The sequence below is a fragment of the Pseudorca crassidens genome, chromosome 11 (assembly GCF_039906515.1).
Source record: "Pseudorca crassidens isolate mPseCra1 chromosome 11, mPseCra1.hap1, whole genome shotgun sequence".
Classification (NCBI taxonomy): Eukaryota; Metazoa; Chordata; class Mammalia; order Artiodactyla; family Delphinidae; genus Pseudorca; species Pseudorca crassidens.
The window spans coordinates 95996555-96018535 of NC_090306.1; the positions used below are offsets into that span (position 1 = coordinate 95996555).

At 57.9% G+C, this 21981-nt stretch overlaps 3 protein-coding genes across 5 annotated transcripts; all 3 read left to right on the forward strand.

Moving 5' to 3' along the window:
* The first annotated feature begins 4561 nt into the window (after window positions 1-4561).
* Window positions 4562-6804, forward strand: H1-0 (H1.0 linker histone). The gene has a single exon (XM_067698024.1). The coding sequence runs from the start codon at window positions 4853-4855 to the stop codon at window positions 5435-5437; it is 585 nt and encodes a 194-aa protein (XP_067554125.1). The 5' UTR covers window positions 4562-4852; the 3' UTR covers window positions 5438-6804.
* Window positions 6805-7286: 482 nt separating this feature from the next.
* On the forward strand, window positions 7287-13511 carry GCAT (glycine C-acetyltransferase). The gene is made up of 9 exons (XM_067698020.1): window positions 7287-7530; window positions 9014-9144; window positions 10366-10467; window positions 10944-11090; window positions 11667-11821; window positions 11957-12039; window positions 12235-12406; window positions 12789-12910; window positions 13190-13511. Exons 1-9 carry the CDS (start codon window positions 7332-7334, stop codon window positions 13339-13341), a joined length of 1263 nt encoding a protein of 420 aa, XP_067554121.1. The 5' UTR covers window positions 7287-7331; the 3' UTR covers window positions 13342-13511.
* Window positions 12791-20051, forward strand: GALR3 (galanin receptor 3). Of its 3 annotated transcripts, none has more exons than XM_067698023.1 (3): window positions 12791-12910; window positions 18272-18649; window positions 19273-20051. In XM_067698023.1, exons 2-3 carry the CDS (start codon window positions 18291-18293, stop codon window positions 20042-20044), a joined length of 1131 nt encoding a protein of 376 aa, XP_067554124.1. In that variant the 5' UTR covers window positions 12791-12910; window positions 18272-18290; the 3' UTR covers window positions 20045-20051. The 3 variants fall into 3 exon arrangements, with proteins under 3 accessions (XP_067554124.1, XP_067554122.1, XP_067554123.1); XM_067698021.1 differs by lacking the exon at window positions 12791-12910 and adding an exon at window positions 13651-17995; XM_067698022.1 differs by lacking the exon at window positions 12791-12910 and adding an exon at window positions 13651-17125.
* Window positions 20052-21981: the final 1930 nt, after the last annotated feature.

Sequence of the window (21981 nt, forward strand, 5' to 3'; positions counted from 1 at the left end):
TGGCTTGCGGGCTCTAGAGTGCAGGCTCAGTAGTGGTGGTGCACAGGCTTAGTTGCTCTGCAGCATGTGGGATCTTCCTGGACCAGGGCTAGAAACGGTGTCCCCTGCATTGGCAGGCGGATTCTTAACCACTGTGCCACCAGGGAAGTCCTATGATTAACTATTGCCTGGGTCCCACCATGTCCCACCTCTGCTCAAAACTCTGCAATGGTTCCCACTTCACTCAGAGTAAAAGTCAAAGTCCCTACAATGGTCCCCCAAACCCTACATGACCTGTGCCTCCTTTACTTCCCAGACCTTACCTTTTAAAAAACTCATCTCTTCCTACTGTCCTCCTTAATTCAGCCACCCTGTACACTCCTGCCATAGGGCCTTTGCACTGGCTGTTCCCTCTGCTTGGAAGATTCTTCCTCCAAGAATAAGAATGGCTCCCTTTCTCACCTCCTTTGAATCTGTTCACATGTCAGCTTCTTCTTCTCTGACCACCCTATTTAAAATTGCAAACACCCTCTCATCACTCACCCTCACCCGGCTCTAATTTTGTCTTTGCAATTATGGCTTTCCAACATACTATATAACGGACTTATCTTTTTTAAAAATATTTATTTATTTGGTTGCATCGGGTCTAGTTGCGGCAGGCTGGCTCCTTAGTTGCGGCATGCATGTGGGATCTAGTTCCCGGACCAGGTATCGAACCCGGGCCCCTTGCATTGGGGGTGTAGAGTCTTAACCACTGCACCATCAGGGAAGTCCCTATAATGGACTTCTTTATTTTATAAGTTTATTGATTTATTTTTGGCTGCGTTGGGTCTTCATTGCTGCACACGGGCTTTCTCTAGTTGCAGCAAGTGGGGGCTACTTTTCATTGTGGTGCGTGGGCTTCTCATTGTGGTGGCTTCTCTTGTTGCGAAGCATGGGCTCTAGGTGCGTGGGCTTCAGTAGTTGTGGCTTGCGGGCTCTAGAGCGCAGGCTCAGTAGTTGTGGCACATAGGCTCAGTAGTTGTGGTGCATGGGCTTAGTTGCTCCGCAGCATGTGGGATCATCCCGGACCAGGGCTCAAACCCGTGTCCCCTGCATTGGCAGGCGGATTCCTAACCACTGAGCCACCAGGGAAGTCCCTGGACTTCTTTATTTAGTCTATTGCTTATCTATCTTCTCCACTAGAATGTCAGCTCTACAAGGGCAGGGATCTCTTGTCTCTTGTTCACAGCCCTATCCCAGTGCCTATCCCAGTGCCTGGCACATATCAAGTGAACACCTTAGAGTTCCAAAGACCAGAATGAATGCATGTCTGCAGTGGGAAAGTCATTGGCTGGGGAGTCTGTCACCTGTCACCCTCCTTCCTCCAGGTTGACCCACCTTGGACAAGTCATTTAGCCATCGTAGACATCCTCTCTGAAAACTGGAGATGTTATATATCCCTTGAATGTGCTCAGTAAATGCTGGCACACTCACACATGCATATTAGTAAAAACAGGACCCCTGGCATTCTAGTACGATTTACGCTTTTCCATACAGGATTTCATTTCACCCTCACACCAACCCCAGATGTAGGTAGAGCCCCTTTCTGATAGGTGAAAACACTGAGGGCTCTTTTGACAAGTGAAAAAACAGCAGAGAGGCCTGGGCCCCTCCCTAAGTGAATGAACAGGCGATGTCTGACCCCCCTCCCCACGCCTGGGGCGGCCCGGCGTTCTGAGGCTCGAGAGGGTCCCAGGAGGGTCTCAGTGCGGGGCTCGCCATCGGGAGACTACATTTCCCAGGAGGAATTGCCCGCAGCTCTGCGGCTCCCGAATTTTTAAAGGGCTCGCGTTAAATGGGGCGGAGGGAGTTCTGCCGTCTGCCGGCCGGTAAACGGCTCTAAGCTGGGTGGGGACCCGAGACCGTCCTGCGAGGGTACGCGGGCCGGGCCGAACTCAAGAAGCCCCCCGAGTCTGCAGTGTCAGCGAGGCGAGGTGAGGCCAAGCCAATCTGGAAGCAGCCGGTCCTCTTCGTGCCCACCTCGGCCTCGGACTCTATGCCCAACTCCCGGGGAACCCCTCCCAACACCCCCTTCCCCTCAAGTTCTCCCGAACGGGGGGAGGGGCGGTGAATCTCATCGCCAGCAGGGAGAAGAGCTGTCCACCGGCGGTAAAAGCCCCCGAGACCCCGAGGCGACCCCTCCCTCCATTTCTGGCTTCAGTTCTGGGAGAGAATTTACAGGTTGCTGGGATGGGCGGGGACTCGGGATGTGAGAGCTACAAAACGAAGTGAAGGCCTGCGGGCGCCGGGAGCTGAGCCTCGCAGTGCGCCCCCCATCCGTCCTTCCTAGTCCCGTGGCCTCCACTGTAGATGAGGGTGATGGGGGGAGTGATCGCGTTACCTGCCTCCCCAGGCAGGAGGCGCAAAGGATCAGGAAACGGGTGGAGAGCGCTGTGCAAATAAAATGATTTCATCATGGTGCCACTGGACTCGTTCAGTCCTTATTTTTAGACACCCAGGGACCTGGGATGCGGGGATGACATGTCTCTGGGAGCACAGGGTGGAACGACATCTCGGACCTGGGGCTGACTATGTGGATGCCTATTTTCCCATCTAGATCTTAGTGGGAACCAGAAGAATTGTCTTTGAAAATAACCAAAACAAACCCACCAGAATGTTGTGTTTTCAAATCAGGAAACTTCGGGGTAATTGACAACATCCAAATAAGAAGGTTGACCTTTTAAACTAAACCTGGCCCTTCCTGGCTTCTCTTCCCCGCCTGCGACACCAAGATAAGCCCGGGAGAAGGCATCCCATACCGATACCGAGTCTCAGGACTCCCCCTCCCCTTTCCCAATCATTTGGATTAATCCATCCCTTGCTGTGTGTGTGTGTGTGGGGGGGGACCCATTAATTTCCCTGGCCTCAGAGACTCCCAAGTCCAGTAGGAGCCCTTCCCCCAACATCTCCCAGTTACGACCAGTCCCCCCATCTAAACCTTCCAACCCTTCCCCTCCCTCTTCCTCAATAGCTGGTGTCTGCAAACAGCTCCGGGACCGTACAGGAGAGCCGCCTTCATAATTTTGACCAGCTATAACCCCCCACTACCAGCGTATTGTTTAAGTGAAGAGTGGCCGCCTCTTTGCTTAGGGAATAAAAGCGGGTTGTTGTGGGAGGAGGCTCAGAGAGCGAGCATCCTAGAATCTCAACCCAGGGCCCCTGCCAAGCGGGACCCTGCGGGACCTTGCACGTGAGTAGGACGTCTGTTGCAGACAAGGGGTCCCAGGAACTCTGGGGTCCCATCTGCTGGCCTCTAGACCGCTAAAGCCCCTCTGAGCCCCCAAGGTTCCCTACAGATGGTGGCGCCCCTTGCTTTTCTCATCTATACCTGCCAAGCAGCACGGGAAAAGATGTATACATTTTAACAAAGACATCGCATCTTCCCAGCAAAATGGCGGTGGTCCGGGCCACGGCTCCCTGAACAACTCACACTTTCCGAGGATTAGTCAGGACTCAAGCAGCGCGACCCCCTCCTCGACCTCCCCGCTAGAGCCCCATTTTCCCAAGCTCCCAAAGCTCTCAGGGCCTCTCCTCATCCCAGGGGCCCCCAAGACAGTCTTTGGTTAGAGCCTGCGGGGCAGCTCCTTCATTGTGGACCGCCCCCCTCACTGCCTTCAGGGAGCCTTGGGAGGGGGACTGGATCCCCAGGCTGGGCCCTAGGGGTAGGGGCAGCGAGCTCTGTCTCTGACACCCCAAAACTCCTAGGCTGAGGGAGGACTATAAATGAATTCTCAGTTAGGACATATGGAGGATGTGGGGGTCTTTGAGGAGAAGAGGCGGCTCGGAGACCCCTCCTCATTCCCTCAGGGGACCCGGGCAGCATTCGGGGTTCGGTCTCAGGAGAGAACCTCGACGTAGAGGTCAGGGGGCGCGCTGGGGGAGCGAAGACAGAGGAGGGGGAAGGGACAAAGTTTGAAAGTGCCCTTCCAACTCTTCCAGGGAAAGTTTGCTTAGGGGCCCCATGGACAGAGAGAGGGTAGAGGTGCGGGGGGCCCGGTGGCGGGATGACCCCCGAGAGGTGACCGGACCCCGGGGGAGGGACCCCTCCCCCCTGTCCCGGCTCGGCCCGGCTGGGAGTCGCCCGGCTCGGGGCCGCGTGTGTTAGTTGGGGCCGCTTTCGGGCCGCTCCGCCAGGCTGGGGGGTCCCGCCGCGGGCCGGGAGCGGGGTCCCCGGTAGCCCCAGGGGGGAGCTTTGCTACGGGGGGTTTCCCGCACCGGGGCTCCCCGGCCCCGCAGAGCCAGCCCCCGGCAAAGGGGAAATGTGCCGGCGCGCCAGCGGTCCTTGGCGCCGTTTGGGGCGCGTGGCGGGCGCGGGGGGCGGCGGCCGGGCCGGCGGGACGCCCGGTGGGGGAGCCCAGAGAGCCAGGCAGCGTCCCCGGGCGGCGGCGGGGAGCGGGAAGGCCCGGGCCGGGGGGAAAGGTCGGATTTGCTCAGCGGAAGAAACACAGATGGCGGCGGCGCGGCGCCATTCCGGGCCGGGAGCAGGCAGCCAGCAGCCCTGTCCTCACCGCGGTCCGCCCGCCGCCGCTAAATACCCGGATGCGCCGCCCGAGCGCCAGACGCGGAGCTGGGAAAAGGGAGGCAGAGGAGGCGGAGGCGGAGGCAGACCCGGGCGCCGAGACCGACCGACAGACCGGCGAGCCTGGGCCACGCAGACCCGGCCCAGCGAGTCCCCCCCCGCGACCCGAGCAAGGTCCCCGAGAGACGGCCTCGGACTGGCTTGGGAGCCAGAGGCACCAGAGCAGATCCCGAATCAGGCTTTCCTGGGCTTCCGACGAGGGCTGGCCCTTTGGAAGGTGCCTTCTTCAACAGCAGGACCAGGCAGGCCACCATGACCGAGAACTCCACATCCACCCCTGCGGCCAAGCCCAAGAGGGCCAAGGCCTCCAAGAAGTCCACAGACCACCCCAAGTATTCAGACATGATCGTGGCTGCCATCCAGGCGGAGAAGAACCGTGCTGGCTCTTCGCGCCAGTCCATCCAGAAGTACATTAAGAGCCACTACAAGGTGGGTGAGAACGCCGACTCCCAGATCAAGTTGTCCATCAAGCGCTTGGTCACCACTGGGGTCCTCAAACAGACCAAAGGCGTGGGTGCCTCGGGGTCTTTCCGGCTGGCCAAGAGCGACGAGCCCAAGAGGTCAGTGGCCTTCAAGAAGACGAAGAAGGAAGTCAAGAAGGTGGCCACGCCAAAGAAGGCCGCCAAGCCCAAGAAGGCTGCCTCGAAAGCCCCAAGCAAGAAGCCCAAAGCCACCCCAGTCAAGAAGGCCAAGAAGAAGCCGGCTGCCACGCCCAGGAAAACCAAAAGACCCAAGACTGTCAAAGCCAAGCCAGTCAAGGCATCCAAGCCTAAGAAGGCCAAACCCGTGAAGCCCAAAGCCAAGTCCAGTGCCAAGAGGGCCGGCAAGAAGAAGTGACAACGAGGCTCTCCTTGTGGACACTCCTGCCTGTCTCCTATTTTCTGTAAATACTTTTCTCCTTTTTTCTCTCTTGATCCTCATCTGCAGCCCTTTGCCCCCTTTCCTTCTGACTTTATAAAGAGACAGTTTGTATTCCTCAGAAATTAGGGAATAATTCATTTCTCCTTAACCAATCATGCCAGGACAGCAACAACAAATCTCATCTCTGTAATGATGAGAATGTACTTATATTTTGTTTTGTTGATTTGTTACTAATATGCTTATGGGTTTGGGGATTTGGGTGGGTTTGTGTGTTTTGTTTAGTTAGATGGCTGGTTCACTCTGAAGGTCAAAGTCGTGGGGAGGGGGAGAATGGGCAAGGCAGCTTCTTGAGGCTAGATGACAGCGAGCCCAGGAATTGTAAGGTTTGTAGGAATACCTGTGAGGCCATCGAGTTTTCTTTAAGTTGAGCACTGCTTGTGAGAGTTTCAGAACCTAGGCGCGGAGGAGAGGGGTGGCAGCAGCTGGACGGCAGAGGAGGGAGGTGGAAAAAATACTCTCTCTAGGCTGGCTTCCACCTCCCGGTGGTGAGCAGTGGGGCGTCCAAATCCAGTTTCCTTGTCACTTCTGTTAAGTCTGCCCCAGTGGCCTCCCTATTGTCCTAGAGACGTGGAGGGGGTTGAAGTGACAGCTGGTCTGAGAAACTGTGGCTTCTCTCAGCTGGAAACTAGCCACTGGAAGTGGGGGGTGGGGGTGGGGGGTGGTCTTTGGCTTCCGAAAGTCTCCTGTTAAACAGGAGTGGAAACTTTGGGGGAAGGGTGGAGAGTCATTCAGCCAAGTGCCTCAGTGTGCCCTGTTGAAACTTGGGTTTTTCCACACAATTGGATTGTATCCTAGGAGGACCTTTTTGCTTTCCCCCTGATTTTTGGTTCCTCCTGTACAAGAGGTGGCTTTGCTTAGCAGTCTGGTGGGGCTCCAGCCCTGCCGCCCACCACTTAAAAACCTCCCGACCTCTTTACTTCTGAGTCTTTTATAAGTAGTTGTAGACGGGGGAGGAGGGGAGGGAGGGGAGTGGACAGTAAGACATACTGCAGTCGAGTTTGAATCGCTAAGTAGTTGTAGAGAGCTAGGTCTGTGTGATGTCTGTGTATATGTATATATACATATCTAGGGCTAGTACTTACGTTTCACACCCGGGAGCTGGGAGAAAAAACCTGTACAGTCGTCTTTCCCTTGTTTTTAATAAAACAGAAAAACGTGCAATTGCGCGTCCCCCCCCCCCCCGCCTCCTTTTTGTTTGTAAACAAGTGTTATTTGTGCCTGGAAGAATTTGCTGTCTTTGTAATTTTCAAACTTTAAAATAAAATTGAAAAAGAAAAACCTGAGCGATGTGTTTTTCCGTACTTCTAAGACTGGAGGAAAATGCGGAGCAATTGGACTGGCGATCAGTGGGGGAAATCGGGGGGCGTTTGCACCTGAGAACCGGGGAGGGTTCCAAGAGCTCAACAAAACCCGGGAAACGCTAGGGCCGGAGCGCACAGAATATGCCTCAGCCTGCTTCTAGGTGTCTGCTTCCGGCGTCCAGAGGGCATCCCCTAACCTTCCGAGAGGTGGGTGTGGAGGCAGGGCATGGGAATGGGGTGGGGGTCTGGTGGGCCCGGCCCTGACTTGCCTTCCAACCCCCGTCGCCTCCCCTCCCCCCACACGGACAGCTCCAGTCTCAACTTACAAATCAATTCACTTTAGTCCACTGCAGATCCCGCCAGGCCCCGCCCGCCTATCCCGGGCTCCGCCCCCCCTGCCCCGTAGCTGAACCCCTCTCACTCCTATTGGCTGCCGGAGCCCGGCCCCCGCCACGTGATCAGGCCGCGGCCGCAGTGCGCAAGGCCGGGAGTGGGCAGGCGAGGTGGGCATGATGTGGGCTGGCCGCGTCTTCCGCGCTGCGCTCTCCGGGGCCCCCCGCGGCCACCGCGCGCAGTCAGCGCTGGCTCAGCTGCGTGGCATCCTGGAGGAGGAACTGGAAGGCATCCGCGGAGCTGGCACCTGGAAGAGTGAGCGGGTCATCACGTCCCGTCAGGGGCCGCGCATCCACGTGGACGGCACCTCCGGAGGTAACTCCCCCTCCTGGGAATCCTCAGACCTGGCCGGGTGTTCGAGGGCCGTTCCGAGGCTTTCGCTGAAATGCGAGGTCCTGGAGGCAGTGGGCGGGCGGGAGCGCACACGTAGCCGCTGGACCGTTTCCCGTCTATCAGACCGACTTGCCGCTTCCCACAGTTAACTCTAACCTGGTTAGACCAGTTTCCACGGAGGCAGGTGATTTGCCCTTTGAGCACCTTTCTGGCTTAGAGGGCAGGGCTGGATCGATCCAACCCTATGAAAACGTGAGAAACAGAGACAGCTGGCTCCCACCGTACCGCTCAAGGAAGGGTGGTAGGAAGGTGGCAACAAGAAATCCCGCATTTCTGGAGCTGCTGCTTTGTTCAGGCTTCTACTAATTGCTTCACGTGGACTCCTGCAAACGTCAGAACGTGGGAATGACTAATCCCGTTTACAGACGAAGAAGCTGAGGCTCAGAGATGTGAAGTGGCTTGCCTAAAAGCCCCCAGCTAGCTGCAGGCAGAGCTGGGCTTTGGCCTAGATCTTCTGGTATATTGGAGCTGGAAGGTCAGCTAAATGGCCATAGAGACCAACCTCCTGGCCAAAATCACAGGGAGCAAGGGGCTCAAGGGCTGTTGCAGAAGTCATACCATGAATTGGCCCACCAGGCCTCCCTGGTTTCTGTCTCATCAGTGGTCACTGCCCGTCTTGTCTGTGCCAGACCCCAGGTGGGTGCTGGTTACAAACAGTCCCCCCCAAACTGCCTTCTGCCAAGGAAATAGGCATGGAATCCTTGGGGCTCTTGTGCTCATTTGAAAAACAGGGGCCCTAGGAATTCACTACCTTTCCCCAGGGAAGCTTGGAGCAGGGCAAAAAATGGAAAATTAGCAGACCTAGGTTCTCATCGTGTTTTTGCCTCTCCCAAGCTGAGTAAACCTTGCCCTCTTGAAGCCTTAGTTTCCTCCCCGGGTCACCTGTGTTCACTTTGCGCTTTATAATTCAAGGGTCAAGGTCTCAGAGGCAACCCTGCTGGGCATGCAGTTCTGTACCAGGCAGCAAAGTCAACTGTGTAGAGTTTGGGGACCAAGGCAGGCATCTGACGCAGCCCTCTTCTTTTACCCATGAGGAAACCAAGGCCCAGATGAGGGGTTGGTGGTGGTCTTCAGGGACAGAAGAAGCCAGTGAGGAAGGGCTGGTTCCTCTGGGTGAATGTGATCCAAAGCCAGAGTTTAAACTTCTCATCTTTCAAGGTGTAGCCCTGAGAGTCATTTTCTAACCCTCCCTCTCCTGCAGCTGTTGGATTTGGTGCTTCCGAGGGGCTCCCAGCTCCCCATCCTGGCCTCTGCCCCAGAACAGACTATACTGTGTAGTTGTTGCCTCCTCAAGGGTGAATCCAGGTTCATGTCCTCTCTGAGTCCCCAGGGCCTAGTACTGACACCTTTCCAGGCCCTTCTTGGCCCTGAGCTGCTGTGTCCGTTCCCCCGTCCTCCACCTCAGGAATCCTTAACTTCTGTGCCAACAACTACTTGGGCCTGAGCAGCCACCCCGAGGTCATCCAGGCAGGTCTGCAGGCCCTGGAGGAGTTTGGAGCTGGCCTTAGCTCTGTCCGCTTCATCTGTGGCACCCAGGTACACAGTAGGTGTTGCCCAGGCCGGGGATGGGCGGGGGAGGAAGGGGGGTGGTCCCCAGCGTTGGGCGCTGACTCCAGATGTCTGCTTCTGCCGTTAGCATCCCACTAGAGCTGTCCACTAGAAAGGCTGGGTTCAGGCTTCTGTTTTGCTGTGAAGCCTTGGGCAAGAAACTTTCCCTCTCTGAACATCCATTTCCCCACCTGCAAAACAGAGCTCCTTACACCTGTTCCTCCTTGGGAAAGGAAGAAGAGAAGGCAGGGATTAGATTAAGGTTTCCGGAGCTATTCTGCCTGATCTCAGTTCCCAGCACCATTTACTGGTTCTGGTACTGTGGGCAAGTGTCTTAACTTCTCTGTGCCGCAATGCCTTCATTGGTAAAGTGGGGATAGTTTTACTTAACAAAATTATCCCAAATTAAAGAGTTAATACGTGTAAAAATGCTTAGAACAGTGCCTGGCACATAGTAGTGCTCAGTAAATGTTGGTTATTCATTTTATTTTGTAAATGTTACAAAATGAACTTTTATAAACATGAAACTTACAGTGCTTGCTATGAGTCAGGTGCTATTTTAAGAACATTACAAATATTAACTCATTAATGCGTATAATAATCCTACGTGATAAGTGCTGGTTTTGCTCCTGTTATAGAGGTGAGGACACTGAGTCCCAGAGAAATTAAGTGACTTGCCCAGGGCTACACAGCCTGTTGTGGTGGGATTTGAACCCAGATGGCCTAGCTCAAGAGTCAGTGCTGCTGAGTTCTTGTGATTATTATTACTTGTCCTTTCAGAAAGGTGAAGGTGAAATGAATGGAACTCTTGACTCCCGTCCAGGGCACTTTAGACGGGACAGCTTTCAAATCTAAGAAATGGAGGCCCAAGTGAACCTAGAGTTACTTATGTAATCCTCTTTTTTGCCATTAAGCAACAAAGGCACTCAGTTTGATATCGGGGAGACACATCTTCCTTTGCCATTAGCACCCATAATTCTACCATCAACCCCCCATTATAAAACGAAGACCCAACCAGGAAGAAGGGCGCCTAGTGGGCCCCTAATTCCTCAGTGGGAACCATGTGCCAGACTCCTGTTGGCTCTGGGTGCACCTTGTGGTGCAAAAAGGAGGAGGAGGATCTGTTTGTGGCCCTGTGAGCCTCTGTCCCCAGGACTTGTCCCAAGTGGCCCAGAAGGCGTTAACACCTGTTTCACTCACTTACCTCAGAGCATCCACAAGGATCTAGAAGCAAAGATAGCCCGCTTCCACCAGCGGGAGGACGCCATCCTCTATCCCAGCTGCTTTGATGCCAACGCCGGCCTCTTTGAGGTGTGTGAGGCCACGGGTGGGAGTTGGTGAGACCTGCGAGGCTGTGGAAGGCTTGGGAGTGTGCAGTCCAGAGAACTTGGCTGGATGCCCAGTACCACGCCTAGAGGCTCCAGTCAGTGTCTATTTCTTATGGAGATCAAGGGTGGGCCAGTAGGTCTCCAGGAGGAATCCTGGGGCTTACAAGGAGGCCAGCTTCCAGGGCATTTGGAGGATAACCTACTTCAGCTGGAAGGCTGAGGGTGTTAGGGGCCACACATCCACCAAACATGTTCTCATCTCCTTTGGCTAGAGCAAAGGCCCTGATTCAGCCCAGTCCTGGGGCTCTGGGGACCAAGATAGAAGCAGAGGGCTCCTGGCCTCCCTGCCCAGGAGAATGCCCTGGTTGGCAGTGAAATATTGATTAAAGGGGAGTCATAAGGGAGGGAGAGCCCCAAGGTGGTTGGGTGATGGCTCTACTCCTAACTGCCTTCTGCCAGGCTCTGCTGACCCCGGAGGACGCAGTCCTGTCGGATGAGCTGAACCATGCCTCCATCATCGATGGTATCCGTCTGTGCAAGGCCCACAAGTACCGCTACCGCCACCTGGATATGGCCGATCTGGAGGCCAAGCTGCAGGAGGCCCAGGTGGGACAAGGCCTAGCGGTTCTAGGGGCCAGGACTGGGCTTATCCGCAGTCTTGCTGCTGCACCCAGCACTCCCCCCACCCCCACCCCCACCCCCCGGTGAAGGAAGCGAGGCTTACAGAGGCCAACTCCTCACTCACAGGCAAACAGCCTGAAAGTTCGAAACAACCAAGATTTGAACCCAAATTCTCAGACCCAAAGCTTTATTCCGTTGCATAATACTGCCTTGAGTTTTAGTAAGCACCTTATGCATGGCAGTCCCCTGCTAGGCATAAGGGTGGGATGAGCTTATGGGCAGAACTGGCCACACCCCATCCTGCCCTCTGGGAGAGGAGGCTGTGGACATTCTTCCTGCCCAGTGCTGAGTGTGGCTCCAGACTGCCCCGGAAGAGGTGGGTAAAGCTCAGAGAGGCCCCAGTGAAGGAGAGGATGTACCAGCTTCAACATGGTGGTGCTTATGTGCTCACCTCTGTGCTGGGCACTGGGCGAGCTGAGCCTATAGAGCCCCGAGCAGCGCAGAGAGTGAGTGGTTTGGCCCAACTGATGATACCGGCCACCTTCTGTATCTTCCCTGCAGAAGCATCGGCTGCGCCTGGTGGCCACCGATGGGGCCTTTTCCATGGATGGCGACATCGCACCCCTGCAGGAGATCTGTTGCCTTGCCTCTCAATATGGTGCCTTGGTCTTTGTGGACGAATGCCACGCCACTGGCTTCCTGGGGGCCACGGGACGGTGAGAGCACACGGCACCTGAGGCCTTGGGTTGGACTCCAGGGCGGGTGGGAAGCCGGGAGGCCAGCCCCCAAGCCCAATCCGTGATCCTGGGCCCTCAGGTGGCCAGTGGTGGCAGTGGCAACTTTCCTTGCAGGGGCACAGATGAGCTGCTGGGCGTGATGGACCAGGTCACCATCATCAACTCCACACTGGGGAAGGCGCTGGGCGGAGCATCAGGTGCCTACAGGCTTGTGCCCCTGGGCTCCCCTCATCTACGTGCAGGGCCCTGGAAGAGGGAAGGTGGGGAGGGGAGACCTGGGGCTGCAGGGAAGAAGACAGCAGGGACTGTCCTCTTGGGAGGGGCATGGGGTAAGCTCTGGCTCCTGGCCTCTGACTGCCCCCCTCCATCCCCACCTCTGTCCTTGTTCTCAGGGGGCTACACTACAGGGCCTGGGTCCCTGGTGTCCCTGCTACGGCAGCGTGCCCGGCCCTACCTCTTCTCCAACAGTCTGCCACCTGCTGTCGTCGGCTGTGCCTCCAAGGCCCTGGACCTGCTCATGGAGAGCAACGCTGTCATCCAGTCTATGGCGGCCAAGACCCAGCGGTGCGGTCTCGGGCAGGGTGGGGCCAGCGGGGGCGAGGAAGCTGGTGAGGGCCTGCCTTGCGTGCCTGCGCAGGCCCTAGCTCCCTGCCTACGGGTTCTGCCTCTGCCCACCCCACTTCCCCAGGGGGTTGCACTGGGACTCGGCTCTCTTAGCCAAGGGCTGCCTGCTTGCCCACCTCCCTCTTCTCTCTGCCTCTTCCTTCCATTTCCTGGCACATTTCTCTGCAAATGCTCCCCAGCTGCCTCTCTGGGTCTGCATCTCTGTCTTTGTTGGTCCCTCCTGCAGACTTGGCCACAGACCTTGGGTCACATGCCCATCAGGAGAGGGTGTGATTGCTCCACAGCCCTCCAGCTCCCTGTGACACCCAATTTGTGCCCACAGATTCCGCAGTAAGATGGCGGCTGCTGGCTTCACCATCTCGGGAGCCAATCACCCCATCTGCCCTGTGATGCTGGGTGATGCTCGGCTGGCCTCTTGCATGGCGGATGACATGCTGAAGAGAGGTAAAGGGGGCCGGGGCATGAGGAGTGGCTGTGGGTCCTAAAAGAAAAGGAGGGAACCCCTAGACTGTGAATACCCCCCCTTCCCCCTGCCCTACTACCCCTTTTAGACCAGCTGTCTGTCCAAGCTTGAAAACCCTAGGCCATGAGGCAGTCCCATGTCTGAGATCTTGGGCAGCTCCCTTCTCCTCTGTGGTCCTCAGAAAAGGAGGAGCTGTATATCATGCCCCCAAAGCCTGTCTGGCTCTGCTGAGCCCCAGGTTGACTCTCTCTACCCTCCAGGCATCTTTGTCATCGGGTTTAGCTACCCCGTGGTCCCCAAGGGCAAGGCCCGGATCCGGGTCCAGATCTCAGCGGTGCACAGCGAGGAGGACATTGACCGCTGCGTGGAGGCCTTCGTGGAGGTGGGGCGGCTGCACGGGGCACTGCCTTGAGTCCTGGGTAGTGACAAGCAGAGCCAAGGTCCCCCTCCTTCCACAGCGATAGAGAGGGGGGCCTTTGACCAGCCCAGGCCAGAGGCTCTGAACTTGTCAGTCCCGGGGCCGGGCTGGGGTGAGGCCTGTGCTTGTGGCTGTGAGTGTGAAGGAACAGTGTGGAAACTGGCTGTGACGCGTTGGTCTGCTTTATTCTCTCGGAGCAGCCCCAGTCCTGCGCTGGTCGAAGAATCGGCAGGAGCTGGGGCTCTGAGGGCCAGCCCCTGAGGACTGTAATAGATCTCAGAGCTGACCGCCTCCCCCAGAGTAAGATGGGACCCAGGCAGCTCGGGTAATAGAGGCTGGAGCCACTGTTTGGCTCCGTTGGATTCTTTCCCGCTGTAGAGGGCAGCTGAGCCCCAGCCCTGCAGGCCCCTTCCCGCGCCACCCACCCGCCTACTCTGCAGCCTTGGTGGACGCCTCGTCCTCTGCTGCACATCCAAAGGATGGCCTACAGCTGCCCAGATAAGAAGGGGCTGGGCACCCAAACCCATGTTTGGGAGAAGCAGAAGATTCAGCCCCAGAGGAAAGATTGTCTGTCGCTATTGGAGAGGCCCCCGATGGTCTGGAACTCTGTGTTCTAGCCCACTTTGTTCCTGCCTCTGTGGCCTTAGGCAGGCTTCTCCCCCGTGTGTGCCTCAGTTTCCCCCGCTGTACCAAGAGTGGCTGTTATATTGGTATCGGGGCCTTTCCATTTCCGTATTCCCGAGGCCTGCTGGTCTGAGGATCAGCCGCCAGGGGGCGTAGCGAGCTCAGGCTCTGCTATCGCCCCGCCCCCTCCAGACTTCTGGCCTCGGACTCAGCTGTTGCTACAGACCTGCAGGCAAGGCCCCACCCTGCCTTGTCCCCGACCATGGCTCACCGCTTCCCTGCTGAAGATGACTGTCCCCTTCCCGCAGTCGCAACCCGTGGTGCTTCTCTCTCCATTGCCCTCCCCACCTCAGCCTTACGGGCACCTGGTGGGGGTAAAGGATGGGTTCTGAGTCACCGCGCCTCCAGCCTCAGCATGTTGTGGGCTTGGGAAGCTCGTAGTTTGCTGGCGATAGGGCAGGGAGGATGAAAAGGCCCTTCTTCATTAACGATGGGACCATGTTTCTGGCGCCCCCCATCCCCAGCCCCCCCTTCAGCCTGGGTGTCTAGGGATGGACAGTCTGGGTGAGCTCTGGCGCAATCCATCAGGATCTTAATGCTGGGATTCTGAGAATCCTAGCCTGTGCTCCCGAGGAGCTTGAGGCTGGGGTCCAGGAGCTCGGGGTGCTAGGGGATGCAGCCCCATCAGGGGCACAGACACGCGTAGGGCATCTGGCACCAGGTGCACTCCTACAGCAGCAAGTACACACAGCCTGATGCCAGCCCCTGGCCAAGCCAGCAGCTTGACGTGCATGGTCTGCTCAAGCTGGCAGTCCTAGTGGGTGGCCATGAGCAGCCACGGGGGGACAAGTCGCAGTAGGTGAGGCTGAGATAAGGTGGACCTAGGTGAGGTCCATCAGCCAGTGGCGCACAGCGAGCGCCGTTGCGGCCTGTAGTTCCCAGGAGCCGCCGCTGACATTGTGGGGCGATGGCAGTGCCTCGACACCGTGGGCCAGCTTGTCGTGGTAGAGCACCGCGTCATCAGCCGGCTTTCGGCTCAGCATGTGGAGCTGTGCTGGCCCAGGTCCACCGCGGCACAGCCCCTCCGCCACCATCCAGAGGGGTCATAGGAGGTGCCAGCAGGTGCAGTGGCAGCTCTGGGCACACATGCTTGGGCTTGGGCACGTACTGGTCATCGCCAGAGGCCAAGACAGGCTATAGGGCCGAGGGCCCGTCGCGGACAAGCTGCACTTACACACCCTGCAGAGCCTGGGTCTCTGGGGACCACTCCCAAGGCCCATCATCTGTCATCTACGTTGGGTGCAGGGTTCAAGGCCACAGTCACCAGGAGCAGCAGTTGGAGCAAGGGAAGAGGGGTGCCTGGGGCCCGCTGGGACTCGGGCCATAGCGAGGCGCCCTTCCTGCCTTCCCCACAGGTGGTCTCCCTGGTTGCCACCATCCTCCCTCCTCCTCTGCTATCATATCAGCAGCTCAGCCTTGCTGCTGCTGGGAGCTCTGCCCTAGTACTGCCCCTGCCCATCCAGAGCTTAGCCTCCAACAAGGAGGGACATGGTGGGCTGGGGGCTCCCAAGCGGAGGGAGGACGGTGTGTCAGGGACCTCGGGGCTTTCAGGATCCAGGCCTGCCACATTTGTGAGTCCAGGCTTCTGGGAATCTAACAGTGCATTACTTTCATACAGGGTGGTTGTGGACCCCTAAATTCTTAAATCCCACCACACCAAGTCTGGATCCTACAATTCTGCTCTTCAGAGATCACACGATTCTACGATTCTAATTCCTTAATTCAATTTTGATAGCTCTGAATTCAGGTTTGGAGAATCTACGTATGATCCCTAATATCTTCAATTCAGTGAGTCTCTGCTTCCAGAAATTGGGGGATGCGCTGCATCTGGGATGGGTGACATGAGGCTTCAGAGGTGCCTGAGCACTGGTGAAAATCCCAGGGCCCGTGGGAAGCCAGTTCTGAAGAGTCTCTTCCCGGCTCCTCAGGCCTTGGTTACAAGTCCTGTCTTCATCAGCGTCCCCTCAGACTGTTTTCTCTCCCCTTTCACAGACTTCTTGACATTCGCCCCACCCTCCCAGCTTCTAGAAGGACACCACACAGTGCCTACCAGCTCTCCTCTCCCTTAACTCATTACAGACAGCATCCTGGCCCCACTACACTTGTCTAGTTTTCAGCAACCACCTTGTTGCCGAATCCAATGCACCTCACACCCCGGGTGCTGGCCTCTAACCCTCTGGAAGCATGTGGCCATGTGGCCCCCTCCTCCAAGAGGTCCAGACCAGAACCCCATGACTGAATGATACAGCCATTCACCGAGACCTGGTAACCTCTTCGGCTGTTGCCTGGACAAGAGGCTCCTAGTGGCTCACTCATTAAATCGCTCCCCTTCTATTCATCCTTTCAACCCCAGGCCGTAATAAACTAATTACACAATAAATGGGCAGGTCCTGTCCCTGCTCTAGAACCTCCTCTAGTTCCCCATTCCCCTCAGGCTAAAGCCAGACTCTTTGGACAGGCACATAAACCCTGCAGGCTTCGGGCAGACTGAACCCCTAGAACAATCTTAGGGAAACTGATGGGTCTCAGGATTCTCCGGGGCCAGGAAGAGTAGTTCTATCTGAAGTCTGCAGCAAAGGGGCTCCTGGATTCCTAGCATAGGACACCCCACTCAAGACTAGGAGTCCCGGGACTTCCCTGATGGTCCAGTGATTAAGACCCCGCGCTTCCAGTGCAGGGAGTGGTCGGGGAACTAAGATCCCACATGCCACACAGCGTGGCCAAAAAACCCACAAAAGACTAGGGGTCCTTTCTGAGCTTCGGTTGGAGCCCTTCTTGGAGCAGGGAGCAGAGACGATGGGGAAGCAGGACCACAGGAGGTGAGAGGGCCAGGAATGGACTGGGCCCTGGGCACAGAGGGGTTAACTACAAAGCGAGAATCTCAGAGAGCGAGATCAATGGGTTACTCGCTGCAGAAAGAGGCAGAAGCAACGCAGAGAGGCAGAGGAGAGCCGGACAGAAGAGCATGCCATCCGGGGGAAATCAGGGAATGAGGAGGAAGTGGCTACTTCTTCGGAAGGAGTGCCCAAGTCCAGCTCAGCAGAGGAAGGCCAAGGAGAGGAGGGAGCCTTGGGAGGCAGACCTGTACCTGCAGGTAGGCACCAAGGGGTGGCCACTGAGCCAGGAGGCAGCTTCAGCCTGGCCGGTTCGCCCAGGATCAAGCAGGAACCCAGTGCCCAGGGTTGAGGAAGGTGTTGGCCATCCTGGGCTTTGCGGGGACCTGCTGCATGCTGGGGTGGGAGACACAGATAATCACCTTTCCTTCCTCCTCCCTGCCTGGCTCCCTTGCCCTTAATACGTCCAGCCACCCCAGAGGTCCAAGCGTGTAGGGAGACCCCCAGGTAGCAGTCGATATGGGCCATGGGTGGGGCAGGGGTAAACAGTGAGCACAGCTTGCGTAGATGTTCGTGTGCGCACACACACGCGCGTGCACAGATTGTCAGAAGCGCTACCTGTTACAGGCTCTCAGATGAGTGCTCCAGCCTTGGAGTCAGGGTACCAGGGTGGCAACAGTCTCAGACCTGCCACTCAAAGTGTGGTATTGGCCTCCCGTGTCCCCTCTCTGAGCCTCAATTTCCTCATGTGTAAAAAGGGGGCAGTGACTTACATGGTTCTCCCAGCTGTGCCACTGTCATGCTCTCACTAAACTGGACTATCAAATGACTCAGGGACGTCACCCATGTTTGGCTGAATTTGACCTATGTCCCAAAGCCTTCCTTAGGACTTCCCTGGTGGTCCAGTGGTTAAGACTCCACCCTTCCAATGCAGGGGGGCGTGGGTTCGATCCCTAGTCGGGGAACTAAAATCCCACATACCGCTCCCACCTACCGCGTTGTGTGGCTAAAAAAAAAAAAAAGCCTTCCCTGTATTTCAGATCCCCATTGAAAAATCAGCTCCTGGGGTTGGAGCTGCCCCTCCCCCCACCCCACTTTGCCTGTGTCTTTACCTGCATCATCGGTTGAAGGTGCCTATCAACTACCTAATCAGCCCTTCATGCCCTGGGCTAGGGGTGTTCCCCAGGAAATTGAGAAACCCACCTTAGACACCAATGAGACTCTGTCAGGAGCTTGCACAGTGGGTCCCAGTGATAACTTTTGTCTCTGTCCCCACCCCCACCCCCATCCCCCACCAGCTTCCAGCCCATGGGACGTGACCAAGCCCAGGGTGGGGGACTAGACCCCTGAGTTGAGTAACCGGAGCTGGGGGCTCCTGCCTGAGGACTCCAGCTTCTCTTCCTCAGGTGCCTGTCTGATGAGGAGATGGCTGATGCCCAGAACGTTTCGCTGGACAGCCCAGGGAGTATGGGGGCTGTGGCAGTGCCCGTGGTCTTTGCCCTCATCTTCCTGCTGGGCACAGTGGGCAATGGGCTGGTGCTGGCAGTGCTGCTGCAGCCCGGCCTGGGCACCTGGCAGGAGCCGGGCAGCACTACGGATCTGTTCATCCTCAACCTGGCAGTGGCCGATCTCTGCTTCATCCTGTGCTGCGTGCCTTTCCAGGCCGCCATCTACACGCTCGACGCCTGGCTTTTTGGGGCCCTCGTTTGTAAGGCTGTGCACCTGCTCATCTACCTCACCATGTACGCCAGCAGCTTCACGCTGGCGGCTGTCTCGGTGGACAGGTGAGCTGTGTCGGGGACCTGGCCGGGTCTGGGCTGGGGAGGGAAGACCTGAACAGATTCTCATTGGCCTTAGAAAGGAGAGAATGGGGGACCAAAAAGGGACATAGGAGGGGGAAAAGGAACAGCTCCCTGGCCCCCACCAACCACTCCCTGGGCACCTGCAGGGCATGCTTGAGGGGATCATCCTGCCCTCCCCCCAACTCCATTGGGAGCTTCCGGAGAACATCTCTGTGTCCCAAGTGTTAGCTCAGGGCCTGGCACATGATGTTCTGTAAGAGTGAAATGAATGGCAAAAGGAACACACCAATGAATTCATCAGATATTTTATTACCGCCCACACCTGGCTCAGGTTGTGGTCAGACTGGCTTTCATGGCTTGAAACTTGGGGTCAAACCCAGGCTCACTCTCTAGCTGACAACCTCGGGCCGGTCACTTCTCTCTGAGCCTCTGACCCAGCCCCGCTAGGTGCCAGGCGCTGCTCTAAGCGCTTTGCGCGCTGACTCCGTTCATCCCCACAACCTCCATGCGAGGCCGGGCGCGCGATGCCCGCCCACCCCCGAGGTTCAGACACGGGCGTCTAGGCGGCCACCCGCCCGCCTCGCTGACACCGCGCCCGCCCGCAGGTACCTGGCCGTACGGCACCCGCTGCGCTCGCGGGCCCTGCGCACGCCGCGCAACGCCCGCGCCGCCGTGGGTCTGGTCTGGCTGCTGGCGGCGCTCTTCTCGGCGCCCTACCTCAGCTACTACGGCACCGTGCGCTACGGCGCGCTCGAGCTCTGCGTGCCCGCCTGGGAGGACGCGCGCCGCCGCGCCCTCGACGTGGCCACCTTCGCCGCCGGCTACCTGCTGCCCGTGGCCGTGGTGAGCCTGGCCTACGGACGCACGCTGCGCTTCCTGTGGGCGGCCGTCGGTCCCGCCGGCGCGGCGGCGGCCGAGGCCCGGCGCAGAACCACGGGCCGCGCGGGCCGCGCCATGCTGGCGGTGGCAGCGCTCTACGCCCTCTGCTGGGGCCCGCACCACGCGCTCATCCTCTGCTTCTGGTACGGCCGCTTCGCCTTCAGCCCGGCCACCTACGCCTGCCGCCTGGCTTCGCACTGCCTCGCCTACGCCAACTCCTGCCTCAACCCACTGGTCTACGCGCTCGCCTCGCGCCACTTCCGCGCGCGCCTCCGCCGCCTGTGGCCCTGCGGCCGCCGCCGCCCCCGCTGCCCCCCGGGCGCCCGCCGCGCCCTCCGTCGCGTCCGCCCGGCGTCCCCAGGCCCTGCCGGCTGCCTCGGGGACGCTAGGCCTCGCGGGCAGCTGCCGACGGGCGGCGGCTGGGGCGGGGAGCCGGGTCGGGAACCGGTCCGCGGCACAGAGGCTGGCCGGGCCCTACCTGCCCGAGGACCGGAATAAACCTTGTCTGCCTCCACTCTGCCGGGTGTACGTCTGTCTGTCATTCCCCTTCCCCCTGGACAGGACGCCCCTAGGGGATGGGGCCAAAGCCAGGAGCCCTCTGAGGAGGAGTGGCTGAGCTGGGGACAGACGCTAAGTCCACTGAGTGGACATCCCTGGGCGGTGAAAATGGTTCAGCGCAGCCAAGTGCAGGCCCTTAGCTAGGCAGCCCCGAGACGCTGTCCATAACCAGTCTGGCAGGAAGGAGGGCAATCCGCCGGCCCATCTGTATGGGGTGCTACATTTCTCAATCTAATTATCAAAACAGCTTTGCAAGGCAGATACAATCAATTCCACTTTATAGATGTAGACAGCAAGAATCAGAGAGGTTGAGTGGTTTGTCACATAGCTAGTGTTTGGCAGAGGTTGGGTTCAAACCCACTGCTGTTTAACTTTTTCTACTCAGTAGAACCGAATACGGTTTTTCCCTTTTTTTTTTTCTCCTCAGATCCCATGGTTTCCAAGGTTTTTCTTGGTTTTTCCTGATCCTCCATCAGCCCTCCTCCCCAAACCTGCAGCTCCCCACGCTCAACTGGATGCCCTAGAAACCTGAGAGGGCTCCCAGCCCCCTTCCTTAGGAGAGCTCTGTTCAGGTACAGCGAGTGCTGAGGGCTTCCCCCGGCCGGCAAGTCCTAGGTCCACTGCCTGACCCAAACCCCTCGCATTATTCTTTCAGCCATTTGGTGCTCCTGGCTACGGGGAGGCGCTGAGCCACACTCGGGCCCCAGCTGGCCTTCCAGCAGCCCTGATTACCCTGTGGCCCCCTCCCTACCTGTCCCTGCACACAGCTGGGGTAGTCTGTGGTGTGGAAACCTCCTAATTAACCAATAGATCAGCCTCAATGGTTGCGGAGCCACTCACTTCCTCCCTCACCATAAGCCAATAACGTTTATTAGCTTCCGGCTGAGTCCTGAGACCTTCGGCTTCCGCGTCTCTCCAGCACACCTCCCGGCTGCTGGGCACCCTGGGAAGGCCCTCCCTGACAGTGGGCAGCTGCTGAGACCTCATCACTGCCTGCCACCTGCCACAGACCCAGGGGTCAGGACGGCAGTCGTCCTTCTCAGGGGGAGGTTGAGACGCAGCTGGGGAGCGACTGCTGCAAGGGCGCAGCACAGGGGCTGACACCTGGTCCTGTGCTCTTTCTCCCATGTCTCTGCCAAGATGTCCCCGGCTGACTCAGGCTGCAGCAGTGGGAGTGTTTCCTGGAGGGCAGGGGGTGTGATGCTGCCGCTTCCGCAGCCCCCATTGTGGCCTCTGTCTCCCTGAGGCCATCACTCACACCTCGCCTGGCTCATCCGTGCCTCGTACCAGTACCGACCCCAGCAGGCAAGGGATATTATCTCTGTTTTCAGAAGTGAAAACCAAGGCTCAAGGAGATGAGGTACTTGACCGAAGCCAAGTGGCAAATTCGAGACAGAGCCAGGATTCTAACTGGGCGAGAGGGATGGCTCTCAGGGCAGCCCAGGCAGCACTGGAAGAACATCTAAGAGCATCTGACAAGGTCTGCTACACAACAGTGGTGAGTGCCTGCAAAATACAAGTGGGGAAGAAAATCTCCTGGGGTTGGCTTATGCTGTGGTTGGTCCAGTCACCCAGCTGGGGTCACCTCTGTGCGCATGGACAGGGGACCGACTGGGAACAGCCTACCTCTAGGATGGGCAGGAGACACTCGCCCAGCCGGGGAGTGGCAGATCCAGCGCCTGAACCTGCGTGAAACCCCAGGCCCAGGGGAGGGGTCGGTCGGTGGAAGCCCTCCACACACAGTGGCCTGGCAGAGGGACATTCATACAGCCCAGGCCCTTGGCTGGACCCCAAGGCCTCCTGCTTCTGAAGGGGTCTCTCTGGCCCATTGGAACCAGATAAAGAAGCCCAGACACCCCGACTAATGGAGGGCAGTA